This window comes from Diorhabda sublineata, chromosome 4, assembly GCF_026230105.1.
Source record: "Diorhabda sublineata isolate icDioSubl1.1 chromosome 4, icDioSubl1.1, whole genome shotgun sequence".
Taxonomy (NCBI): domain Eukaryota; kingdom Metazoa; phylum Arthropoda; class Insecta; order Coleoptera; family Chrysomelidae; genus Diorhabda; species Diorhabda sublineata.
Genome location: NC_079477.1, coordinates 16235015 through 16257535, shown reverse-complemented (window position 1 = coordinate 16257535; position 22521 = coordinate 16235015). Strand labels below are relative to the sequence as shown.

At 31.6% G+C, this 22521-nt stretch overlaps 1 protein-coding gene across 2 annotated transcripts in view; it reads right to left on the bottom strand.

The window, feature by feature from the left end:
• The window catches only part of LOC130443595 (dynein heavy chain, cytoplasmic), a 40059-nt gene that overhangs the window by 16038 nt on the left and 1500 nt on the right, over positions 1-22521 (bottom strand). Inside the window, exons 3-20 of one of the 2 annotated variants that reach the window (XM_056778347.1) lie at positions 22072-22327; positions 18358-18562; positions 17889-18213; positions 15443-15692; positions 14372-14463; positions 13208-13424; positions 12966-13101; positions 11546-11919; positions 11176-11211; positions 9082-9211; positions 8788-8993; positions 7600-8010; positions 5991-6112; positions 5562-5924; positions 4671-5174; positions 3027-4609; positions 479-751; positions 189-423 (exon numbers count right to left, since the gene is read on the bottom strand). In XM_056778347.1, coding sequence (XP_056634325.1) covers positions 189-423; positions 479-751; positions 3027-4609; positions 4671-5174; positions 5562-5924; positions 5991-6112; positions 7600-8010; positions 8788-8993; positions 9082-9211; positions 11176-11211; positions 11546-11919; positions 12966-13101; positions 13208-13424; positions 14372-14463; positions 15443-15692; positions 17889-18213; positions 18358-18562; positions 22072-22327 — 5718 coding nt within the window. The remainder of the gene's footprint in view (positions 1-188; positions 424-478; positions 752-3026; positions 4610-4670; positions 5175-5561; positions 5925-5990; positions 6113-7599; positions 8011-8787; positions 8994-9081; positions 9212-11175; positions 11212-11545; positions 11920-12965; positions 13102-13207; positions 13425-14371; positions 14464-15442; positions 15693-17888; positions 18214-18357; positions 18563-22071; positions 22328-22521) is intronic. The other variant, XM_056778345.1, reaches the window with a different exon arrangement.

Here is a 22521-nt window from a genome sequence, read left to right as displayed (position 1 = left end):
ATTTAAACATTTGGTCGATACAATTGCTGAATAAATTTAATAAATATTATGAATAAATTTAATATTTTCAATAACTTTAAATTCTAATGTCGAATCCTTCAAGGGAAGAGGGTTTGTTCGTTGAATGTTGTTACTTGTCTGTAAATCATTTTCATAAATTTTGATTTCCAAAATATTTAAAAACACACCTGAAAAATGGAACAATCTTGCAAGCTAATTTTTCAGCTTGTCTGAAACCTTGAGAGAATAACATAACTTCTGCAATAAGTTGCCTATCTGGTGTGGTCATGGCTAATGATCTGAACAATTTCTTCAAATTGTCAGGAAGATTTGATCTTCCTGCATAACCAGGATTCATGGTAATAAATATAGCCATATCTGGAGACACCTTTACTTGTTTTCCAACAAGTTCAACACTTATGCCTAAAACAAATAAACAATAAATTGTCTATGTACTTTAAAACAGTTAATTACATACTCCCTATTGCAGTTCCTTCTGCTGCTGCTTCTTTCTGAGATTTTAGTGCCTCTTGTATAGTTTGAATTTGTTGGGAAACAGCTGATAACATTCTTTCTTCAAGACGATTAAATTCATCAAAACAACCCCAAGCACCTACTTGGCAAAGACCAACGAATATTCTTCCCATTGCCTGGAAGTCAAAAGTTTCATCGCAATTGAATACCAGAACGAAACGACCCAATTGGTTGCCCAGGGCTTTGACCGATTCCGTTTTACCGGTACCAGCAGGACCTAAGATAAAATTAGATTAATAATATAATCATGAATAAGTTGTTACAAATTTGTAATTAGGGCAAGTACTGCTGATTATGATACATATATATATATATATATATATATATATATATATATATATATATATATATATATATATATATATATATATATGTGTGTGTGTGTGTGTGTGTTTTATAAATTTTTTTTTTTTAAATAAAATCAGATTTTAATTTGGGCGCCATTAATTATTTGAATTTCTTTATTTTATTATGTTATTATTTATTTTTTTTTATTCTCAGGGTATTATATTGTGAGGTCAAATTAAAAAATTTTATTGCGATAAATTGTTATGGTTATAAGATGATAATAGTCTTAAGACCGGGTCTGTTCTTTATAATGAATAAAATATTCAAAATATACAATTTCTTAACTAGCTATTACAATTATTTTATTTTACAAACATTCATTCATTCATTCATACTCGTAATTACATTCATAAAACTAAATTATATGGAAATGTGAACTCAAATATTATATACTAAAAGAAATACTTAAACTTAATAGAACAGTACCTTAAGTGTTTGTTATGTTGTATTTTTATTTTTTTTTTTTAATTGGTAATTGTTACGGCCTTGCAGAATAAACGGATACTCCGCTGTAGTTCCACTCCTGTTCTTTTTCACAACTTCTTTATCTTGGAAATTGTCCCTTTGTGAGTATTCTCACTTATTTCATTTTATTGAATTGTTTTCACTAATTTCTTATTACTACACTTATACAATTATTAATTATCAATCCTTTGAATATTTGATGGCTTTTTTATCAAGATTTTAATTTTTAAAAATTTCAATTAAAATAATTTTACTCTTTTCTTTTCTTGCCAAAAAAATTTCTCCCGTTGTTGATTCTTTTCTTCATTGTTTTTTTTTAACCAATGATATTTATTTTAAAAGTTAGTTACTAAATTGTCATTTCTAAATTTTTAAATTATTGTGACTTTATTCAAATAATATTATTCTATAATTTCTTTGTTGTATTTATTTCATACCTATGTTATTAATTTTATCATTGCAGTTGTCAAAATTTTTATATTATATATATATAAAGAATGTTATTTTTATTGTGATAAACTGCTCTAAGTAACCGAATAACAGAACTGAACTTATTGCTTTATTTATATCTTATTATTATTTAATAATTTATTTTGGATATATTCATACCATAACAATATATATATATATATATATATATATATATATATATATATATATATGTTTGCAAGAATGAAAAATATGAAAAATGTTCTAGTCTGCCCTTTTATAACAGCAAAATTTCTCAACTGAATGTAAGATGGAAAATAAAAGATACTTATTATGAGCTTTTATACAACCCAAAATTACTTAAAAGCGTGTTGAAAAGATGGTTAAACAGCTATAGAATAAATATATAATACTAAACTCACATCCATTATTACTTCTGAGTATGGATGAAATTATGTGAATATTTGAGAACAATTACTATACTAAATGGTCAAAAATAAAATCTGATTATTTCTTTGTTAAAACCAATACAATTGAAAATTGTTCTTATGAAGGATAATGAATACAAAGAAAAAAAACTATAACGCCTTATGAGCAAGACGTATTTGTTTATCACATCCCAACAGTTCTGTTTGCCAAATAGTTTTGATGTGTTTTAATGAATGACTGGAGTTATCGAAAAAACAACTTATAGGTTTTTAAACTAGAGGAAAAGTGGAGACAGAATACCAAAACAAAATTTAGGAAGAACATTACTATCAACATATTGACTCCCGAAGACGACGTTTTACAACAGGGAGGCAGAACCAAATTATTGAAACCTTCATGTGTGATAAAAGGGTATCCAGTGAAAAGCTGAAAAATATTGTTTTCAAAAAATAATAAAGGACAATCAGGAAATGTTGATCAGCTGTTCTAGTATCATTTTCCAAAGTCACACTTGATATGTATTGTTTCTTGGATCGTTTATAAGTAAATATATATTAAGACATGGTGTACCGAGCGCACATCACTAATAATTATTGATCTAATATTACCATCTATGTTTTTATGATAATTTTGTCGTTCTATTGTTATTAGAGATAAAACTCAAAGATATGTGAAACTTGTTTATTAACATGAAATTTATTTGAGCAAACAGTAAACACTTTGTGTAGATTTTCATTTTTAATGAGAATGAGAAACTTAAAGGAGCTACAGTGATTTTAACTAATGAAAGATTAAAGTAAATGTTTTTTAAAATAACTTACCAAATGGCGAACCTCCCAATCTAGCTTCTAAAGCTTGTGTCATTGTTAAGTAGCATCTATCAGTCAAAGGTGTCTGCACAAGCCGATCCTGAACTCCCAAATATTCAAAACCATAATAAAATCTTGCATTAGCCATGTGTATAGTTAACTGCTTAAGAACTTCTGTCTGGCGTGGATCAAAATAGAATCTCATTTCACATAACCACTCAAAAGCTTTATTACTGCAAACTCCATTGGCAATCAATCTCCTTGTAACAGTTCTTTTGTGTACGAATTCATTAATCAGATGTTCTAATTTTTTTCTTCTTAGCTGAGGTTGTTCTTGAAGAACAGAATCAGCTAGAACATTTAATGTACCTTCAACTTGTTGAAGAACTTTTTCTAATGGTCCTTTTTGAGGTTCACCATTCAATTTTAGAAGTGCAGCTTCAACATCCTCGCTCCATAAGATCTGAGCTGCTAGTACTACAATTTGTGCTTGGTATTTATCTACCCACTGCATATAAGTCTTTGGATCAATACCATCTTTGAACTGTTTAATATCTTGCACTGCCTGTGTTAGATTAGAAGCTAAAGTAACTCTCATTTCTTTTTCAACCAAGGTAAGCCATTCATTGATTTTTGGATGATCAACAGTAGAAACAGGATTATTGAAATTCACTTCTTCTCCCTCTCTTGAAGCAATACCGGTAATTATTGTATTATTGTCATTTAATAAGATAGAAGCAACACCAGCAAACATTTTTTTGAAATGTTTTTGAAGTCTTGCTATATTTTTGCTGTTACCTATTATCTCCAATAAGTCTTCATCACCCACAAAATAGAATCGAGGGAAAGAAGTACGTTCTCTTTCCAAGTACTCTCCCAACGCTTTTTGAATTTTCCCTAACAAGTCAGCTAATCTTTCTAATGCTCTTTGAACTCCCGGAATGTTCAACACATCCATAACCATAGGACTTTTGCTGACTTTTTTCATCAGTCCTAGAAATTCTGAACTTATACTATGGAACCTGGATGTTTCTACAGGCAATAGAGTTTTGATATCAGCACTCCCTGAAAATATTCCTTCTAGGTATACCCATCTCCTTTGAACATCAATCCAAACATCAAATAGGGCATTGATTCGATTTAACTTTTCTTCCCAGGTCAGTGCTTCTTCTTCAAAAACTTTGTAGTAAGGGGACAATTTCATTGCTGCTACCGAGTTGATGTGTTCTTTGACTTTATTAAATAGATCATCCCATCCTCTTATGAGTTTACATTTATTCTGATAATTAATCAAGTCAAGTTCATATGTTTGCCAAGATTCACGCACTTGTTTCAAAAACTCTTCTAGGGCCATTTCTCCTTGTGCAACCAAGATGATATCTTTTACTATAGCTTCGTTTTTCTGCAAATTCACATCCCATACTTGTCCTAAATTTAGGTCAGATAGAACCCAATTTACTCTCAACTGTTTCATAAGTTGTTTCCAATGTCTTTCTTTAAGAGCATCAGATTTAAGCTCCACTATCAACATGTTAACTTTAGTATAGGTTTGTAGGGTTTTCTTTACATATTCATATGAAGCGTATTGTCTCAATCTAAAATTAATAAAAGCAACTAATCATGCAAGTTCTTTAAATATAAGAATGAAGTACATACCTGGCTGGTAGTTCCTTCAATTGTGTACTTAGTGCATCAAGCTGCTGTCTCAATTTTCTTGGTTGAATGGATAACCACGGCTTTTCTCTAGTTTCATCAATTTGTTGCCATATACGTGCTAATTCAGACCACACACCTCTTAAATCTTGTAATTCTTCAAACACTACCTGCATTCTGTCCTCACTGGTACTTATACCACCAGGATCTTGCAATTCAAGAGCTTCCTTAGCTTTAGCAACATTATCTCTCTCTTCTTTCAATCTGGAAAATTTACTTTCAAAAAGTTGTAGTTGTGATAGAGCATCATCTGGTCTAAGATGGCCTTCAACTGGTTTACTTTTCTCCCAATCATTAAGGAAATCGTTAGTACGACTTTCCACAGCTTTATCTTCAGATACAATTTTCTGTTGAAGACTGGCAACTTGAGTTTGAATACTGGAATCCTTTCGTTTAATGATTTCGTTAAATGCGCCCCATTCGCCTTCCAAATTTTCTACATGTAACCTGAGAAATACACAATTCCAAATTACAATAAATATGGTGTTTGTTTATGTATATCCTACAATAGTTTTGTAAAAACAAATTTCTAGATTGTAGATATAAAGTGAAGAGAAGCTATAATTTCAATCACTTTATCGATTCAATTCAAAATCAAAAATGATTACTAGTAAAACATGTAGGGATTGATGAGTACGTCTTTTTCGTTGCTAAGCTTGCTTCACTCACTATTTGTAAAATTGGTTATCAGTACTCCTATTGAGTTTACAATATTTTATTAAATGTATATGCAATAAACTCATTTTTGGATACTTTCTTTTGTAATGTGAGCTTTGTGAATATAAATTGATTTTTAGACATGTTATAATGTTGTTATAGCACCAAATTACTTACCAGTTGGTCGGGAACTGGAATCTCTGACGTTCTAAAATTCTCTGTCCTTCTTTATAGATATCAACCTGCTTTTCCCAGGCTTTCATATTTCGTTTTAACTGTTGAACGTAAGTTATAAAACTGACAGCATCTGAAGTACTTGCTGCTTCTATGCTTTGTAACTCCAGCTCGGATCGTGATTTTGAAACGTTGGCATGGAAAGTTGTCATTTCGTTACTGAGTAGACTTCCAAATTTACCCAATGTGTCTTTGTGCCAAGAGTCATACTTAAGCGAGACTTTGCTTTGCACTTTCGCAAAATCAATGATAATTGGTCCAAATTCACGACGTGTATCTGATGTGTCGAAAGTAGTACGAGTTTTTCTAGAAAAAAAGTAGTTGATTATACAAGTATTGTTTTATTACCATACATGTTGAGAAGTTACTTACTTAATATCATTTAGGCATTCCATCCATTTGCTAATATCTTCTCCCAATTTACCATAAAGATTGTCAGCTTGTAAGTCCCAGAGTGATTGATAAGTTAGCCATTCATTGACATAGTTTTGAACCTACAAAAATATTAGATTTTTTAAAGAGCTCTTAATTTTAAAATAAGCCATGCCCTATGTAGCTTTGACATATTAATAGAATAATGTTTTGAAATAGACACTAAAAGTGAGCAATTACATTGGTTGTCTGTGTAAGGACATATCAGTTTGATGAGGAAAATATGTGAAATTAATTTAAATGTAATATAGTGTCTTCATCTACATTGTCTATACTACTTGAAGTAATTTAATGTCGAATAATAGTTAAAAGTGTTTCAAAGTTTATCAAAATGGCGGTCTTCAGACTCAGACACAGATGAAAAACAGAACAACACCATCACAGTTCTTTAATTAAAGGTGCAATTCAACATGTAGCTTGTAGATTTTTCGAGGATTCATTTTGGCTATCCAGCCGCTCTGCACCTATACCTAAAAAGATATTTTCTTTGCAATTCCATATCTCCTCTTTCTGCCCCCAAAATACGAAAATTCCTCCTAAAGAAGACTATTTTTTGGAGGTTGTTTGTCCCACTTCCTAAGGTGTTAGCACTACTCCTTTGAAGTACCTAATCCTTTTTCTGAAGTGGCTAGACTTTCAGATGACCGACCACCAATTTAATGTTGTTGCTGGACATCTTGAAAAGTTTCTTAGACTTCTTAGATGATATAAATTATGAATCTTTCGGATTGTCTCCAGTAAGAGTTTATCTGATGCTTTAACCATTCATTCAACTCATTGTTGATGTGACATGTTAATTTGTTTTTGCTTTTAGGCTTTGTTTACATTCCCATTCTATCTTAAACATGCACTCAATAGCCTTCAAGGGCTAGGAAAGAATGTAAATTGCTTTCTAGCCAAGTTTCTATTCAAATATTTATGGTTAGCAGCTCTACCTGACAAATAGTGAGTGATTTTTTTAGTGGTATGGCCCAAAAATGGCGAATCCAGCCCTTTGCGCTAACGAAGATGTTTATTGGCACAAGTTTGGTAATCATGGATTACCACTTCAAACGAGATGTCTGCGTCTATCAGTTATGCATTTGGTTCATTCCTTTATTACCACTTTCCAGCTTTGTTGATTTTAGAATTTTTAAGTGACCTATCAGATTCCATATAGCAAGCTAACCTAACCAGAAACATTAGTAGATCTTATGGTAATGAGAGCTAATTTTATTTAAAATGTAAGGGTGATTTCAAACAATGGTAACAATTAAATGTCTGGTGAAAATAAATATCGCAAAACTATATGGTATGAAAGCTTAATCACATTAATTGAATTTGATGTGTTGATTGAATTGAATAATTAAATAAATTTTAATAAGAAAATTATGTATATATATAGTTAAACTAAAAAATTTTGAATTGTTTCTTTAATTACAATAAAAATAGTTTTATTTATTATTTATATGTCAATTAGAGTTTCTGGAAAAAATTGTGAGGTATGAGATATTTAGTGCAGTGTAATTGATTTTCTACCCAAATTAATAACCATCAACTTCATACTTACTTCTTTAATTTTGGAAGCTATTGCACTATATGCATTATTTAGTGGATGCGCTCCACCTGGCAACTTAGTCAAAATGTTCCTATATGTTTCAGTAACTGGTTTATCAACACCAACTTGATATCTACTACTTTGCAATCTTTGCTGAGATGTAACAATAGCTTGCCATGCAAATAATTGTTGCATTATTAAAAATCGGGCTTCCTCGATACTTGGATACAAATACATGGTTTGATTTGTGATTCGTACTTCATGAACCATAGTTTGGATTTGAGGGTCCCCACCTGGTTTGTGCGTAGGTTGAGCTGGAGCATCTGTGTCCATACTATGATCAATTTCTTTCTTTTGTCCACTTAAAGCGTCTGTCCAGGCTTCAATGCCGGCTTGAAGTCGTCTTGATAAATTTTTTTCAACCTAGAATCAAAGGGTATATAAGTAAGAACCAACCACTGACAATGCAGAAATGAAACTTGAAGAGAAAATATTTACATTTTAAAACCGGTTTGTCGCAAATGTTGGTTTATTATATTTGTCATAGATAAACTACCAGCGGAAGAAAAAATAGTTAAATTAATATCAACAAATAATAAAAAACAAAAGAATTCTATTTAAATTTGGACAAACAAAAGAACTAATAAGAAAATTAAATAAATATTTTTCAATTACATTTCTCAGTAGTTAAACACTAATTTCTGCACATGACTATCGAATTCTTAGACAGAATTCATTTCTGATCCTTGTACAGGTTTTGGAAAATTTTTGTAAGATTCGTCCCTAGAAGAAAAACTCTAAAATTTTTAGATCTGAGTGGCTAATCTATCAATGGATTACCACAGTTTATCAATCAGTTTGGATATTTTTTATTATCTGTATTCTATTCATATCAATGAGTAGTTTATTGAAGATAATTGAAAAGTGAAACAATACCCATCACATATTTCTAATTTTTTTGAAATTGTGGTTACAACTATATATATATATATATATATATATATATATATATATATATATATATATATATATATATATATACAATAACAACTCTGCTAAGAAATAACACTTTTTCACAAAACTATACACATAAAACTTATATTTTTTATCAAATATTAATATTAACTGATTATGGAATAGAACAAAAAAAATTCTTGAAATTATTTACTAGTTTTCTTACTATGGTACATTATAAATTACCTCTTCATCAAGTCTAGAGACCCATATATGTAAGTTCGAATACTGTTTTAAAGACAAATCATCAACAGCATGCTGAATCTTGGATAAAATATCTGCAAATGTGTTAGCAGAATATGGACAAGTTTCTAATGACCGTACATCAACTTCCAGTTGTTCACCAACAAAAACTAATTCTTCTACCCTCTCTTGAAAACTGACGACCAAATCTGAAACGTATATTTTTTGTAATTAAGAAATGAATAATTTATAAGTGGAATTGTATCACAAAAAATTTTGAACGTATCAATTGATTACCTGAGAATCGTTGAACATAGGGATCTAGTTTGTAGCTTTCCCAAACCAATTGGATTCCTTCTGCAATTACTTGTTGTACTTCTTTACGCATTCCAGCAACAAGAGGAATTATACTAGCCTTATCTTCAATCTAAAAATTTACAAATCTCTATATTTTCCAATTTTTAAATATAAATCAATACATTGATAGAACAAGCAATATACTGCAAGGGTACATACATGTACATGTATAAGAGGTGGGATATATACAATTAAGATGCTATATGTTTGCTACATTTTTTGTTCAACATTTTGTTTATTATTATTAATGTTTACTTTAAAAATACACTATTGAAAATGAGAAATCAAACTACGAGAAAAAACTCTAGTAGACAAATTTAAATACCTGGGCGTAATGACAAATAATAAAGGAAGAAAACAAACGGAGATTGAAGAAAAAATAATGGTATCAATCCGAGTGTAGCAAAAAACCTATGAAAAACAACATAGAATATATATATATATATATATATATATATATATATATATATATATATATATATATATATATATATATATATGTATGAAACAATAATAAAGGCTGTAACTAAAGAGCCATGTTATACTTATTGTTAAGAGGAACAGTTCGTAAGATGCGTTTCAATTAAATTTCAACCCTTTAACGGGTACGGTCACAAGCTAAAATCTCAAATAGAATGGAAGCTTGAAGCTCGTTTAACTACCATTTCAAAAATAGCAAATTCTTAATCTCTCTTTTTAATACTTTTGCAATAATCAAGTAAAACCATACAAACATTCTAAGTATCAATTAACAAAATATAAAAGAAACTTATTAAATTTTTGAAATGTTTCTGAACAATGATAAAGTTTGCTCTCAAACTACTCTCTAACATTTCCAAAAACCCTTTTCTGAAGCTCTCTACACGCAGCTATTATTCTTTTCTTTAAATCTTTCAACAATCGAGGTTGTGATTTATAAAGTTTGTTTTGTTTAAAACAATCAATTTTAGATTCTTCCATATAAAAAAAACTAAAGGCGCTAAGTCGGGCGATCTTGAAGGTCTTTCTATTGCTCCTCTTTAACCAATCAATCTGCCAGGAAATCTATCAATTTTCAGTTATCTTACTGGAAGAAAGTAATGTGGTGGAGCTCCATCTGATTGGAAGTGAACATTTTCTTGCAAAATAATATTATCAGCTGCAACAATTTGAGTTTCAAAACTAATTTTTATAATGACCTTTGCTTGTTGACTGTTGACACGACAAGTAAAGTTGTTTTGAACTTAAATATGTCCCGCTTTGTCTAATATAAGGCAAATATTTCTTTTTTATTGTTCGCAAAGGCCCAGTTTCACTGAACTCGGCGACTAATTTGAATACATATCTTTTATTAAACAGTTAATAATAGAATAGTTTCAGTTCTTTATTGAAGTGCAAACATCATTCAAAAAACTAATAGACACAACCTTCAAGTCTCAAAACTAATTTTACAATAATCTAATTTTGGTAATAAGAATGGTAAAATAATAAAAATTTTATATTGAATAATATGCTTCTTTATGTTGTGTATTATAAGTAAAACTTGTTTATTTTTTACACATTTTCTGTTGAAAAAGCCAAGTAAGTGGTATTTTTAAAAGATAGTTCTTGTGGTTGAACAAATGATTGTTCAACAAACCGCTTCAATTGCAAATCAAAGGAGATGTAATGTTTATGTTGTTTGTCACGTGGAAATGTAATTACTATTAAATTTTAACTTTAGTTGAAGGGATAAGCTGTACAAATCACAAAGTTTAGCATGTTTTTGAGATACACTTCAATTCATAATAAATACCAAGCACATTGACTTATTTATATATAAAACTACAAAGATTTTAAAATAAAAGTAGGAAAAACATGCTATTTCATAAGCTCAATAAAGCAGAAAAGGAATTTTTGAAAAAAAAATGAACGATTTCAAGATTTTTGTTTCTAAATAATTGAGAGAGGAATATTTTTATAGTTAGGAACATATTTTTAGATGTGACAAAAATGTCGTCCATTAAACATGCAAGGTATACTGGTTACATGCCAGATCATCTACAGCACATCTACCTTAACACCACACGCTGGATTAGTCCTATTGGTTAGCTATTAATAAATTTTAAAATTTACAAATGACTTATGTTTAGAAATAGTATACAATATTTTATCATCAATACTTGAAATATGTGCAAAATTCAATGAATTGTTAAAGACTCACTTCTTTATCAATTAGTACAATCAATCAGTTTTGGTACATATGAGAATTGGATAATTTACTTAAAAATGTAATACATACACAAATCAACATCAAATCTGATATTTAACAAATCTAAATTTGGAATATATAATTTGTAAATCATCTCTATTACTAGTAAAAATTTGAATGATAAAATAGAAACATTCAACTGTATATCATGTTGGTTATTTCATATTTATTTACCTTCTCTAAAGTCATTTCATACGTCCTTACACTCTCAATGAGTGATATAGCGAATGGGTATAGTTGGTTTGCCTGATGAGCTTTATTAACAATAGCCAATGGTACTCTGAATCCTAAACATTTTAAATTTCGTACTTCTTTAGCCAAAGTTATAATTTCTGGTAGAAAATTTACTTTCAATTTCAACACATTCCCTCTACCACTTCTCGAACGTACAGCTTCAATAGTGAAGATTCTTCCAGAAACTCCTAGATTTCGCTGTTGCACATTACGAGCCCAATCGTCAAATATTTCTTGTGTGTTTAATTTAAGACGGAAGCTATCGCCGTCTGCTTTTAATTTTTGACCCTCTATGTGGTTTTCCCAACCTTTTCCTGAAATAAAAACAAAAATACTAACATAAATGTTTAAGCAAAAAAAATGAAATTATACTTTTTAGGATGACTTATGAAATGTATTGTACCACACAGGGAGGTTTTAATTTATTCATTGACACCAAATTAAGCTTGCAACCAAACACCTAGTCACATAGTAGTCTCATCACTACCAAACAGAATCTTTACAGGTGTTAGACCTAAAGACTCGTGAGCCGCTGATCGACTCCAGTTCTTCATGGTATGAATTGGGGAAAAAATTTCTACCATTATTCCTTCTGGAATCGTTTTCTGAACATGTCCCCTCCGCTTTCCAATTGTGTGTAACATTTTGAGAGCGTCGTCTGATAAATCTTACATGATGATGACATTCTACACATTGAATGTAGCTGCTATCAATGCAGTAGCCATTTCCCTATATCCAACAATTCACTTAATTTCTTGATTGCCATTCTTGCTTTTTCTTAAAAATCACACACTTGACCACAATTTGTAATATACCATTCAATTTATTTATCAACACAAATAGCTTTATCCTTATAATTTTGAAGTTTTTCTAAGATTTGAATAATCAGTCAGAACAACTCCAGAATATTCGATAACTGCATAAGCAAAAGATAAGTTACAGGGGACAAAAAATAACTCTAATCTATAAAACAACTTTGTTGCAGTATTTTGAATGTTTTTTCAATTAGTTAGGAAGTAAAAGTACATTTTTTTATTTTATAATTAAAACCATCCTGTAACATTGTTATTGGTAACATTTTAATATATGTATGTACCTTAGAACCAGTGGTAGCGCAAGAATTTGATTTAAAATGTTAACCATAATCATACAAAGCTCAGGGGTAGGTGTAGTTCAAATTTCTTGATATAATTATTATTTTTCATGAACTTGATGTGTTCCGCTTTTCCCTCCAAATCGATCATACAGTATAGATGTGTATATATAATGGGTTTCTAACTTAATATATACTATTATTACAGACAATCAATTTGACTGCGAATTTAATTATGTAAAGTTGAATTAAATTTTATTAACTCACCTAAAACGTCCTCCACGCGTTTTAAATATGTTGTTAGTTGATGATCTATTTGTTTAGCCCAAATGATAGAACCAGCAACAGGAGGTAAATCTCTCACTTTACTTATTTTTGCGCTGTTGCTTTGTGGATATTGAACCTATATCAAAATTATATATGTAGTAGCAACAAAAGTACGTTATTTTCACAGAAATTTAAAGCAATAGAGGTAGTTTCAATCACCTAAAGTTAACATTAAATAATACCTTGAACTTCTCATGAAGAGCTTCAATGTCATCCTTCACTCTTTGTATAAGATGAGTTTGATACTCTCGAATAGCTCCTCTAATATGTGGTCTAACAAAGAGAGCATTAAAACGAGAGAAAATCCTGAACATCTCGTTGGCATTTTTAGCAGTACCCAATTGGTCACGCAAATGTGCCGTGATTCTAGTTTCAACTCTGTCGATACGTTCTTCGTATCTAGAAATATATTTTACAGTTAAATATATCATTCACAAAATTAGATACAAATTCTCCAAAAAGGAATAGCAAAACTAATCACATGATAGTGAATAAAATGATCAAATATATAAAGCAAAAAAATTATTTCTATGTACGATGTGCCCAAAGCCCGTTTAATTGAAAAGGTGATAATGCAAGCTTTAGAAAACATTTTTGATTTTTGACTTGTTTTCGCTAAAAATTTGTAAAATACAATCATCAATTTGAAATTTTGTACAGAAAGATTTTACTCTCATTACAAAAAGAAAGTTAATTTTGCAATCGAGGAAATATTGCCTTCAAGAATGATATCAACACAATAATCCATCAAATTAAATTGAAGCTAACCAATGAAGTTGTCAAGAACAAATCAATAGATAGGAAAAAACTGTCAAATATTTAAAATATAAATGCTCTATAATGTATAACAATTAACAATAGGAATTTGGTTACACTTGTCAACAATTGGTACGAGGATATATTGAAAAATTATTAGCCTAGTATAGAACCAAACAAAATTTGAATGTCAAAATATGGCAGAATAGTTATTGTTCTATCCTTATCTAAAAATCAATCATGTTACTCGATGGCAATCCCAAAAAACTAAAGCAAGAACTTTCCAGCAGATTTTTGGACACGAAACTTCTTAGGTCTTGGAGAACCAGAGTGTCGCCATTCCATCAATTGTTGCTTGGTTTCTGGTTTACTTTTTTGACGTCAAGCTTTACACTGACACTTCTAATAAGTTATTGTTCGTTGCTATGGTATCGCAATATTTTGTTTATGCATGGAAATGGTCTAGGCTAACTAGATATCAATACATCCTCGTATACCTACCAAATCATTTTTTAGCTAAATAATTATCACAATTTTAAATAGAATCTATGATTTTTTTTGGAATTCGCATAATAAAATTCAAAACCTACCTTTGAACAGCTGCATCCCAAGCATCTTGTCCTTCTTTGGATATGTCTAAGCAGTCCACTTCTTTCACATTTTCGTATGCTAGATTGACCTCCTATCAAAATGAAGTTTCATTATATATCACGCTTTATATTATTTAAATAACATATTAAAATCCGAATTTTAAACTACTATTTATGGATTAAGAATGTATAAATTAAATTTTTTTTTTTCATTCAAAGAAGCGTAACGTAATTGGGGGAATAGGATGGTCTTCAGATACTAGGCAATTAAATCTCTCTAGTTGGCAACCCTTTCCTTTAATGCTATACAGGAAATCCCCGACTGAATTGTACTTCGTTTTTTTTTGTTATACTTTTCAGTATCCCCTCAGCAAATGACTGTCAGACATAATTTGCAAGGACATCTTAATAACGTAATATATAGATTAATTATTCAACTAAACTACTTACTAATGTAGATACATGCTTCAAATTACAGTTACTGATTTTTTTGAGATGTTTATATTGTCCTTTTTGGCTGTCAACTAAAAATACTGAGGACACTGTTTATGACTACTATTCCAATACTCACATTACTCTGACCTAACCTAACTTAACCCTCTATGGATAGTGTAAATATATAATTGTCAGTATGTTACTGGTGTAGCAGTAGTGAACAGTATGTTACTGAAGGTAAACTACTTAGCAGTAGTAGTTATAAATTACAACTCAGTCCCTGTAGACGATAACTTGATTATTATTGATAACAGATAATGTAAAACTATATAATCTGATTATTATTGATAACAGATAATGTAAAACTATATAATCGTAAGTATTGGTGTAGTGGTGGTAGACAGTGTATTTAATATGCATATCACAAAAGGTTCAACAATTTCAATTAAAAAATGCATAACTTATACATACATCAGTTTTGGCTACCTCCCACCACAGTTTTAGAAAAATATAATACAGATTTTGTAATTAAAACTGATGAAGTAGTTTTTCCAAAATGATTATAAGTTCTGTTTTAAGAATATCTGTTTAGAAAAATTGACCTAACTATAACATATTAAAAGTTGAAGAACCTACCTCTATAGCGTTTGCATCAGCAGCATCTAGAGAAAATGTAGGTTCGGGCGTTTCAATATCTCCGCCCTCCATAGGCACAACAGTTTCTTTAATGCTGGGCCTCAGAACGCGGACAATAACTGTGCGCAACTGTTCATGTTGTTTACGAAATTTACGCATTTGGTCCATCCTACTCTGTAACTTCTTATGCTGAGGTGATATACGCCACACCATTTTCATATGTTCGTCGCGTTTCTTTTTCATTATATCTCTGAAAATATATTAATAAGATATGAACTATTTTTTCTTATTATCACATGAAAATTGAAATATCACCCAAGAAATAGATAAAAAAACACAGTAAACATGGAATTGAGATTTAATAATGAATAATTATATAATTATAATTATGAATGTATAAAAAAAGGAAACAAACTCGATGCAAAAATTATAGGGTATTGTATTTGATACAAATTATATACCCAAATTTTGGGAAAAAGGTCTGAGACATTGCTTAGAACTAACGAGCAAGCAGCTTTTAGACTGGGAAAAGATAATAGATACATAATGAGGAGCTTAATAGAAAGAATAATAGAGAAATGGAAAACATTTTTTTCTAGAATTCATTGATTTGAAAGCAACAATTGAAATAACTGTTAGAAAATCAATGTGGAGAATGCTAGAGGAAATGAAAATATCTAGAGGTCTAATACAGATTTAAAACAGGACAAAAGTACAAATTGCATGGCAAATAGCAGAAGAGTGTAAGAGGACAGTTGAAGCACACTTCTGTTTATACTTATCATGGATAAGATAATCAAGAACATTCTCTCAACTCAACAAGTAAAACAATTGGATATGGTAATATGAAACCTGTGAATGTTATACATTGATAAAGTGGTAGTAATAGTTAATACTAAAAAAATCAAAAGTTAATAATTCTCAGAAATAGACCAAATTCATCATAATAAATATAATAAAATTATCGATACAATAAAGAAATAAAATATAAGAATATATGAATATGAACAAAAATTTACTATACACTAAATAAAACAATATTGGGAGAGAAATATATAGATATGGATGTGAAAATGAAAATATATAATGTGGCAGCAGTGTCAGTTATAACATATCAAGCAGAAAAGTAAGGACAAAGAAAAACAAGTGAAAAATAAAAGGGGAAATCAAGAAAGAACTGGGCAGGCCAAAATCTGTAAGTACTGAACACCACTTCACATACACTCATAATTACAGGGCTTTCAACACACAACGTTTAAAAAAAAGGGACTTTAGGGAAAAATAACAAAAATCATTTCACTTATAAATATCAATAATATATGAATATTTTTTTATATATATTATATATAATACCTGAAATCAAGCAGTTAAAATATAGCATTTTATATTTACAGTTAATTGATGGCAATACAATATTTATAAAATCTATTAAAATTATTTTGTAGAATTTAAGATTTCCATATTTTATGTAGATTATTCAACCTCTTATCTGATCAAAGTTTTTCTTTTTTTTTAAATAAAGGTATTAAAATTCAGATATGCATACCTTGATTCATTTAACAGGATAATTTTAAATAAATATGATAAATATTTCAAAATATTTTATTCAAACACAAAAATATTTGGCCTGTTTTTCATTGAGTAAGGTTTTTCATGAAAAAGGGAGAATAAACAGTGAAAGTGTCCCATCGAAATAAAGTAACTACTGTTAATAGTCAATATATTCATAAAGTTTTTATATAATTTTGAATATCATTTACTGGAGGGCAGTAGCAAGTCCCAGGTTTCTATGATGGTGGTTTTTTACTTCTGCTTCAGTGTTAGTAAGAAGTATACTATTGTAACCAGTCCAATCATACAACTTATAATTAATATCACCTCACACTATCGTCAAATTAAAAGTATGCGGCAATGTGGTAAACATATAAAATCATACAATATTTGATGCAAATTTTAAAAAAAGGGACTAAGGGACCAATTTGCAAAATAGGGAAATTTAGGAACCTCACTAAAAGCCCTGCAATTATAATGTTTGACACGTATTTGATTAACCACTTTTTGTCATCGGACAGTGCAATTTTGAGTGTTGGTGTAAAGTGTAGACAGAGTGTTCAGCATGAAAATTACCAATAGCTCCAGAATTTCTAACTTAATATGTATTATCTTTCAGAATCGACAAAAAAATATTGTCATATATCGCTTTAGTAAATATTTTCTAAAACTCACTTATTACAGAAAGAGCACAAATAGCCATGAAAGTAATTGATTATTCACTGACTATTGCAGGAACACGAAAAAAAAAAGGAATACCCAAAAAGAGATGGTATGCGAAGGTAGAAGGAGGGATGAGCTCAGAGCTGGAATAAAAAAGAATAGAAAATTTTTACCATGCTATTGGTCTAAATTGCCTGTGTGAAGCACGATATATATAAAATTTTTTTCTCACCTCAATAAAGCTTGCAACTTTTCATATTCATCTTCCCAAATTGAAAACACTTCAAAGCACTGTGTCATAACTTTTTCAAATTCATCAGAAGGAATGTGCATTAATCTCCTGGTTCCCAAAACCTTCAGCAGCTGAGCTCCTAGATCTCTGGAAATGGCTTCAACTAGTCTCAAACATCTTTGGATTGGATACTTGGTTGATCTCACTTTTCTAAGGTGGGCAAAAATTAGTTGTACAGCAGCTCGAATTCTTTCTAACTCTGTAGCTGCTAATAAATCATTAATGGGAAAGTCTTTCATCAAAGGATTATAGTCATTCACCGTTGCTGAAATAAATTTATTTATTAGAATTTTTTTACTTAAATCACACAAAAAAGTTTAGTCTAACAAATAGATTACTCAAGGTTTTGGTCCATCGATAGATTTAAAACTTGAATTTTTATTTATTAATTCGTTTCAATTGAACTTACCTATTGCTTGTTTTAGACCAGTATCAGTATCAAATGATACTGTAGCATGAAATCTTTTACCATGTTTCAAAATGTCTAATGTAAGAGCGACTTCCATACTTTCTCGTTTTTCTTGGATGCGATGAAGAGCTCTTTCTAAATTTAACCAGAAGCTTATTTCTTGAAGAGCTGTGCCTGATGACGGATCTCTGTCGAGTTTTGTTACCTAAAACAAAAATTAGTATAATTTTTAAATAATGATGACATCACCGTTTTATATTAAAATTTGTAATTAATTGTTGAAATGGATTAGATTTTGGTTAAATAATATTATAGAAATTTCCTCATCTTCAGAACACAGCTAGTACTTATGGATCCCCCTTCCAGCAGTATTCAGACTGACATTATGTTATCTCACTCACATATCTTCCTATATTGACTTGACCTCTATTCAGTCTGTCAAAAATATATTTATCCTACTAGTTCAAGACATACATAATCTCTATGAAAAACTCATGTCTCTAAATCTGGTTCACTATTGGTGAGTTGAAACTTAAATATCTTCGACTGTTGAAAATGGTCTTTGTTTTGTCTACCTAATACTGTCAAACACTTACTTGAAGAATGCCCACCTATGATAACCAGAGATAATTATTCATTAATCACTATCGAGATTAATGGGTATTTTGATGGTGTGCTCACATTGGTGACTAGCAGTTACAATTTTAATTGAAAAGATATAAATTAAAAGTTTATGATTATCTTAAATTGTGCTCAAAAACAGGACGTTACTTTAGTTTATATTAAAGATAAGTTAATGAATGAAGCTGACATCAATGAACTGACATTTATAATGATGTCTAATAATTGTACACAAAAAGCGAGATTCTCAGTTATTGAGTCCGATTACTAATTTATGTATGTTCTTTTTTTGGCAGTTATTAAAAATGGTTGTTAATAATGCCTAAAGTTCAGAACAAGCTTCACAAAAGTTACAAGAAACAGATGTGGCTGTTAGACCAAATGCACAAAAATATAGCATTCCTAAATCTACCATTCATTTTAAATTAAAAAAATTGTATTGCTGAAAATACGTTTGACCTGCTTTATATTCTAACGACTCATGAGGGATAATAGTTAATGCAAAGGATTTCTGAGTCAAGTAGAAAGGGATTTCTTGGAAAAATAGACGTGGTTTTAAGTGTAAATTCGCGAATCCCGGGCCAAATCAGTTCAAGAATAATCGTCTGGGGATGGGTGGATAAAGTCCTTTATCCAAAGAAATGGGGTCGTGGGGTTCTAGAAATCTCTCCAATCGGGTTAAAAACCGAACGGAAGGAGGACCATCCCAGAGTAGCCTGGTTAAAACTAAATATAGCTGATCTAGACCGGGAGGTCGATAAACATTCCCCGAATCCAAGTTGGAAGACATCAGGCGACGGATGAATGACAGCAGGGTGATTGCTGTCTCAAATGATTCCCCTGGGGCACCGGGTCGATCTTACTCCGACATGCGAGGCTCTGCTGGAATGGACCAACCGTTCCCTAGCTATTCCTGGGAACAGCTATGGAGAGAGTAAAAAATAAAAGAGAAAAACGAGAACAAACCCCAAAAATAGAGAAACCCTCCACCTCTCAAATAAGAATACCTTACGAGAAAGGGAAATAGGGAGAAGAACTTGCTGGAACCTGGACAACCAGGAGGCAGTGATTACCCCCTGAGGCGTGGACTCAGCCGGGCGGGTTGCCGATGGTATCTGCGCTACTTTAACAATGGGCTTGCACCAGAAGAAGCCAGAGCCAAAGTATTGGAGCATAGATCCAAGGGTAGTGAAACAAAAACACTACCCTCTCAGCTTCAAAGAGGAAATGGGTTGAGACTACCTTAACCGAAAATCCTGGAAAAAAGAAAAGAGAAGAAGCGGACAAAGACACTCCCTCAAACTCTAAGAGGGGCACTTACGCGACTACCGTCAAGCTCGTGAGAGTTGCCAATCTGCCGAGGGCGTTCCCCGAGACTGTTCTCAGCGCGGACAAGCAAACTTCAGTGGAGGAGGCACTAGAGGATGAGATATTCTCTGAATGGGAGCATAAGATCCAATTTACGAGCATCCACTTTCGGCCGGGACTAATTCTGGCGAAACATGGCTGAGTGGTTATGGTTGAAGGTTCCTCAACTCGCAGGCTGAATGGGGGCCGAGTCAACTACGTGTGCGGGAGAAGATATCCCGAAAGCACACACCACCACTTTGTTCTTCTCTAAGAGTAAAGAAGTGGAAGAAAAGAGGCGTTCTACAGCTAATAGAAAAACGGAATGAGGTTTACACCTCATAATGGAAAGTCCTAAATCGGAAGGACGAAAGTAATGGTCAGCTCATTAGGGTAGGTATAGACAAACAATCCTAAAGGAGGAGAACAAAGGTATTCCCAGTACATCCAAGGAACACACTGAAGATGCGAAGGTTTGATGGCGGACATCGAAATAGCCCAAGTGAACGCTCACCATGCAAAAGGGGCATTTGCAATCATCGCTCGGGCGTTGACTAAAGAAAACCTTACCGTAGTCCTAATCCAATAGCCTTGAGTCTAGAAGGAACATGTCAAGGTACTAACCTTTAAAAACACCAAGGTAATATATGACACAAGTAGTGGTAGTATACCGAGATCATGTATCTTGGTAAGAAACAACATAAATCATTTTTGTCTTTCAGACCAAAGACCTCGTACCGATTTGAGCACACCTTGAATAAGAGAAAAAACCTCAAGAAATTGTCATAGTCTCCTGCTCCTTCGATGGAAACGGGCCTGTACCATCACCAGAACTGCAAAGACTAGTAGAGTATTGCCAGAGAAAGAAGCTGCCAATACTCCTAGAGTGCGATGTAAATGCACACAACACTGTTTGGGGTAGCAAAGACACCAACAGCAGAGGTGAGCAACTCTTGTTCGGACTGGAGACAGACTCCACTAAACCAGAAATCAGTAGAAATCCAAGAAAAACCATTCTCGATGCATACGAATCGAGTTTCCCCATACAAAAAAGCAAAAAAAGTAGCGATGCTCCCCGATGGAATGATCCACCTGCAGCTTCAAGACTTCACAAAGTCTTGGCGAAGGTCAGTCAATATAACCATGGCACTGAGGAAACCGGATGAAAGCTTCACAGAAAGTGAGGAGGGCAGAGCACAACTCTTGCTGAAGACTCACTTCCCAGAAGATGGCAATCCAGCCTCAGTATTCAAAAGAACAGAATATAGAAAAATTAAGAGAGAAACTGCAGCAATTGCAAAACAGGTATACAGCAGTGAATGAAAAACATGGGTTTTAAATACCTCTCAACTGTTCAAGTCGCCAGAAGTGGACGGAATCTTCCCAACCCTCCTCCAAAGGGGACAGGAGGATATCTTGCCATACTTGATCCGCCTCAGTAGAAGCAGCCTAGAGCCATGAACAAGGTCCAAAGTAGGGAAGAAGAATACGACACATTCCAAATCCTTCAGACCAATCAGCCTAACCTCGTTTTTACTCAAAATGATGGAAAAAGCTGTAGACAATTATATTAGAACTGATTATGAAGTGGAAACCTCTCCATCTATGTCAATTTGCATCTGTACACAGAATTTTTTATTGGAAGAAATATACAAGAAATTGGAACCTCCATATTATTTTAAAGTCTAATAAAAAGTATGGGACTATATTTCAATAGTAATAACTTACTATATTATTCAAACCTACCTTTTGTATTTCCTTTATCCATCTATTAACTCCGTGTTGCAATTGATTTAAAAAGTTGGAATCATCTACTTTGTCACTAAAGTCGGCAACTTTGGGTTTTCTACCCTCATCAGCACATTGCTTGATCAGACTTGCCACATAAGGGTGCACTTGTAATGTTATTTCAGGAATATCAATATTTTGTTGTAAATGTAGTAAACCCATTTCTAGTTCAGCAATTGTTTTTTCTACTGCTGGAGCCATCTTGTCTCCATCGCTTATATGAAATAGAGATATAGAAATTAAAGAGTTGAAAATTTATTAAAACCAGATGTATAATTGAAATGGAAGAACCAGTGTAATTCCACAAAATAATGAATGGTTAACTAAGGAAGAATAAGTAAATGAATTTAATTGTGTCTTTATTCCAAATATCCTAAAGTAAATTCGATGAGATAAAATAAGATAGAA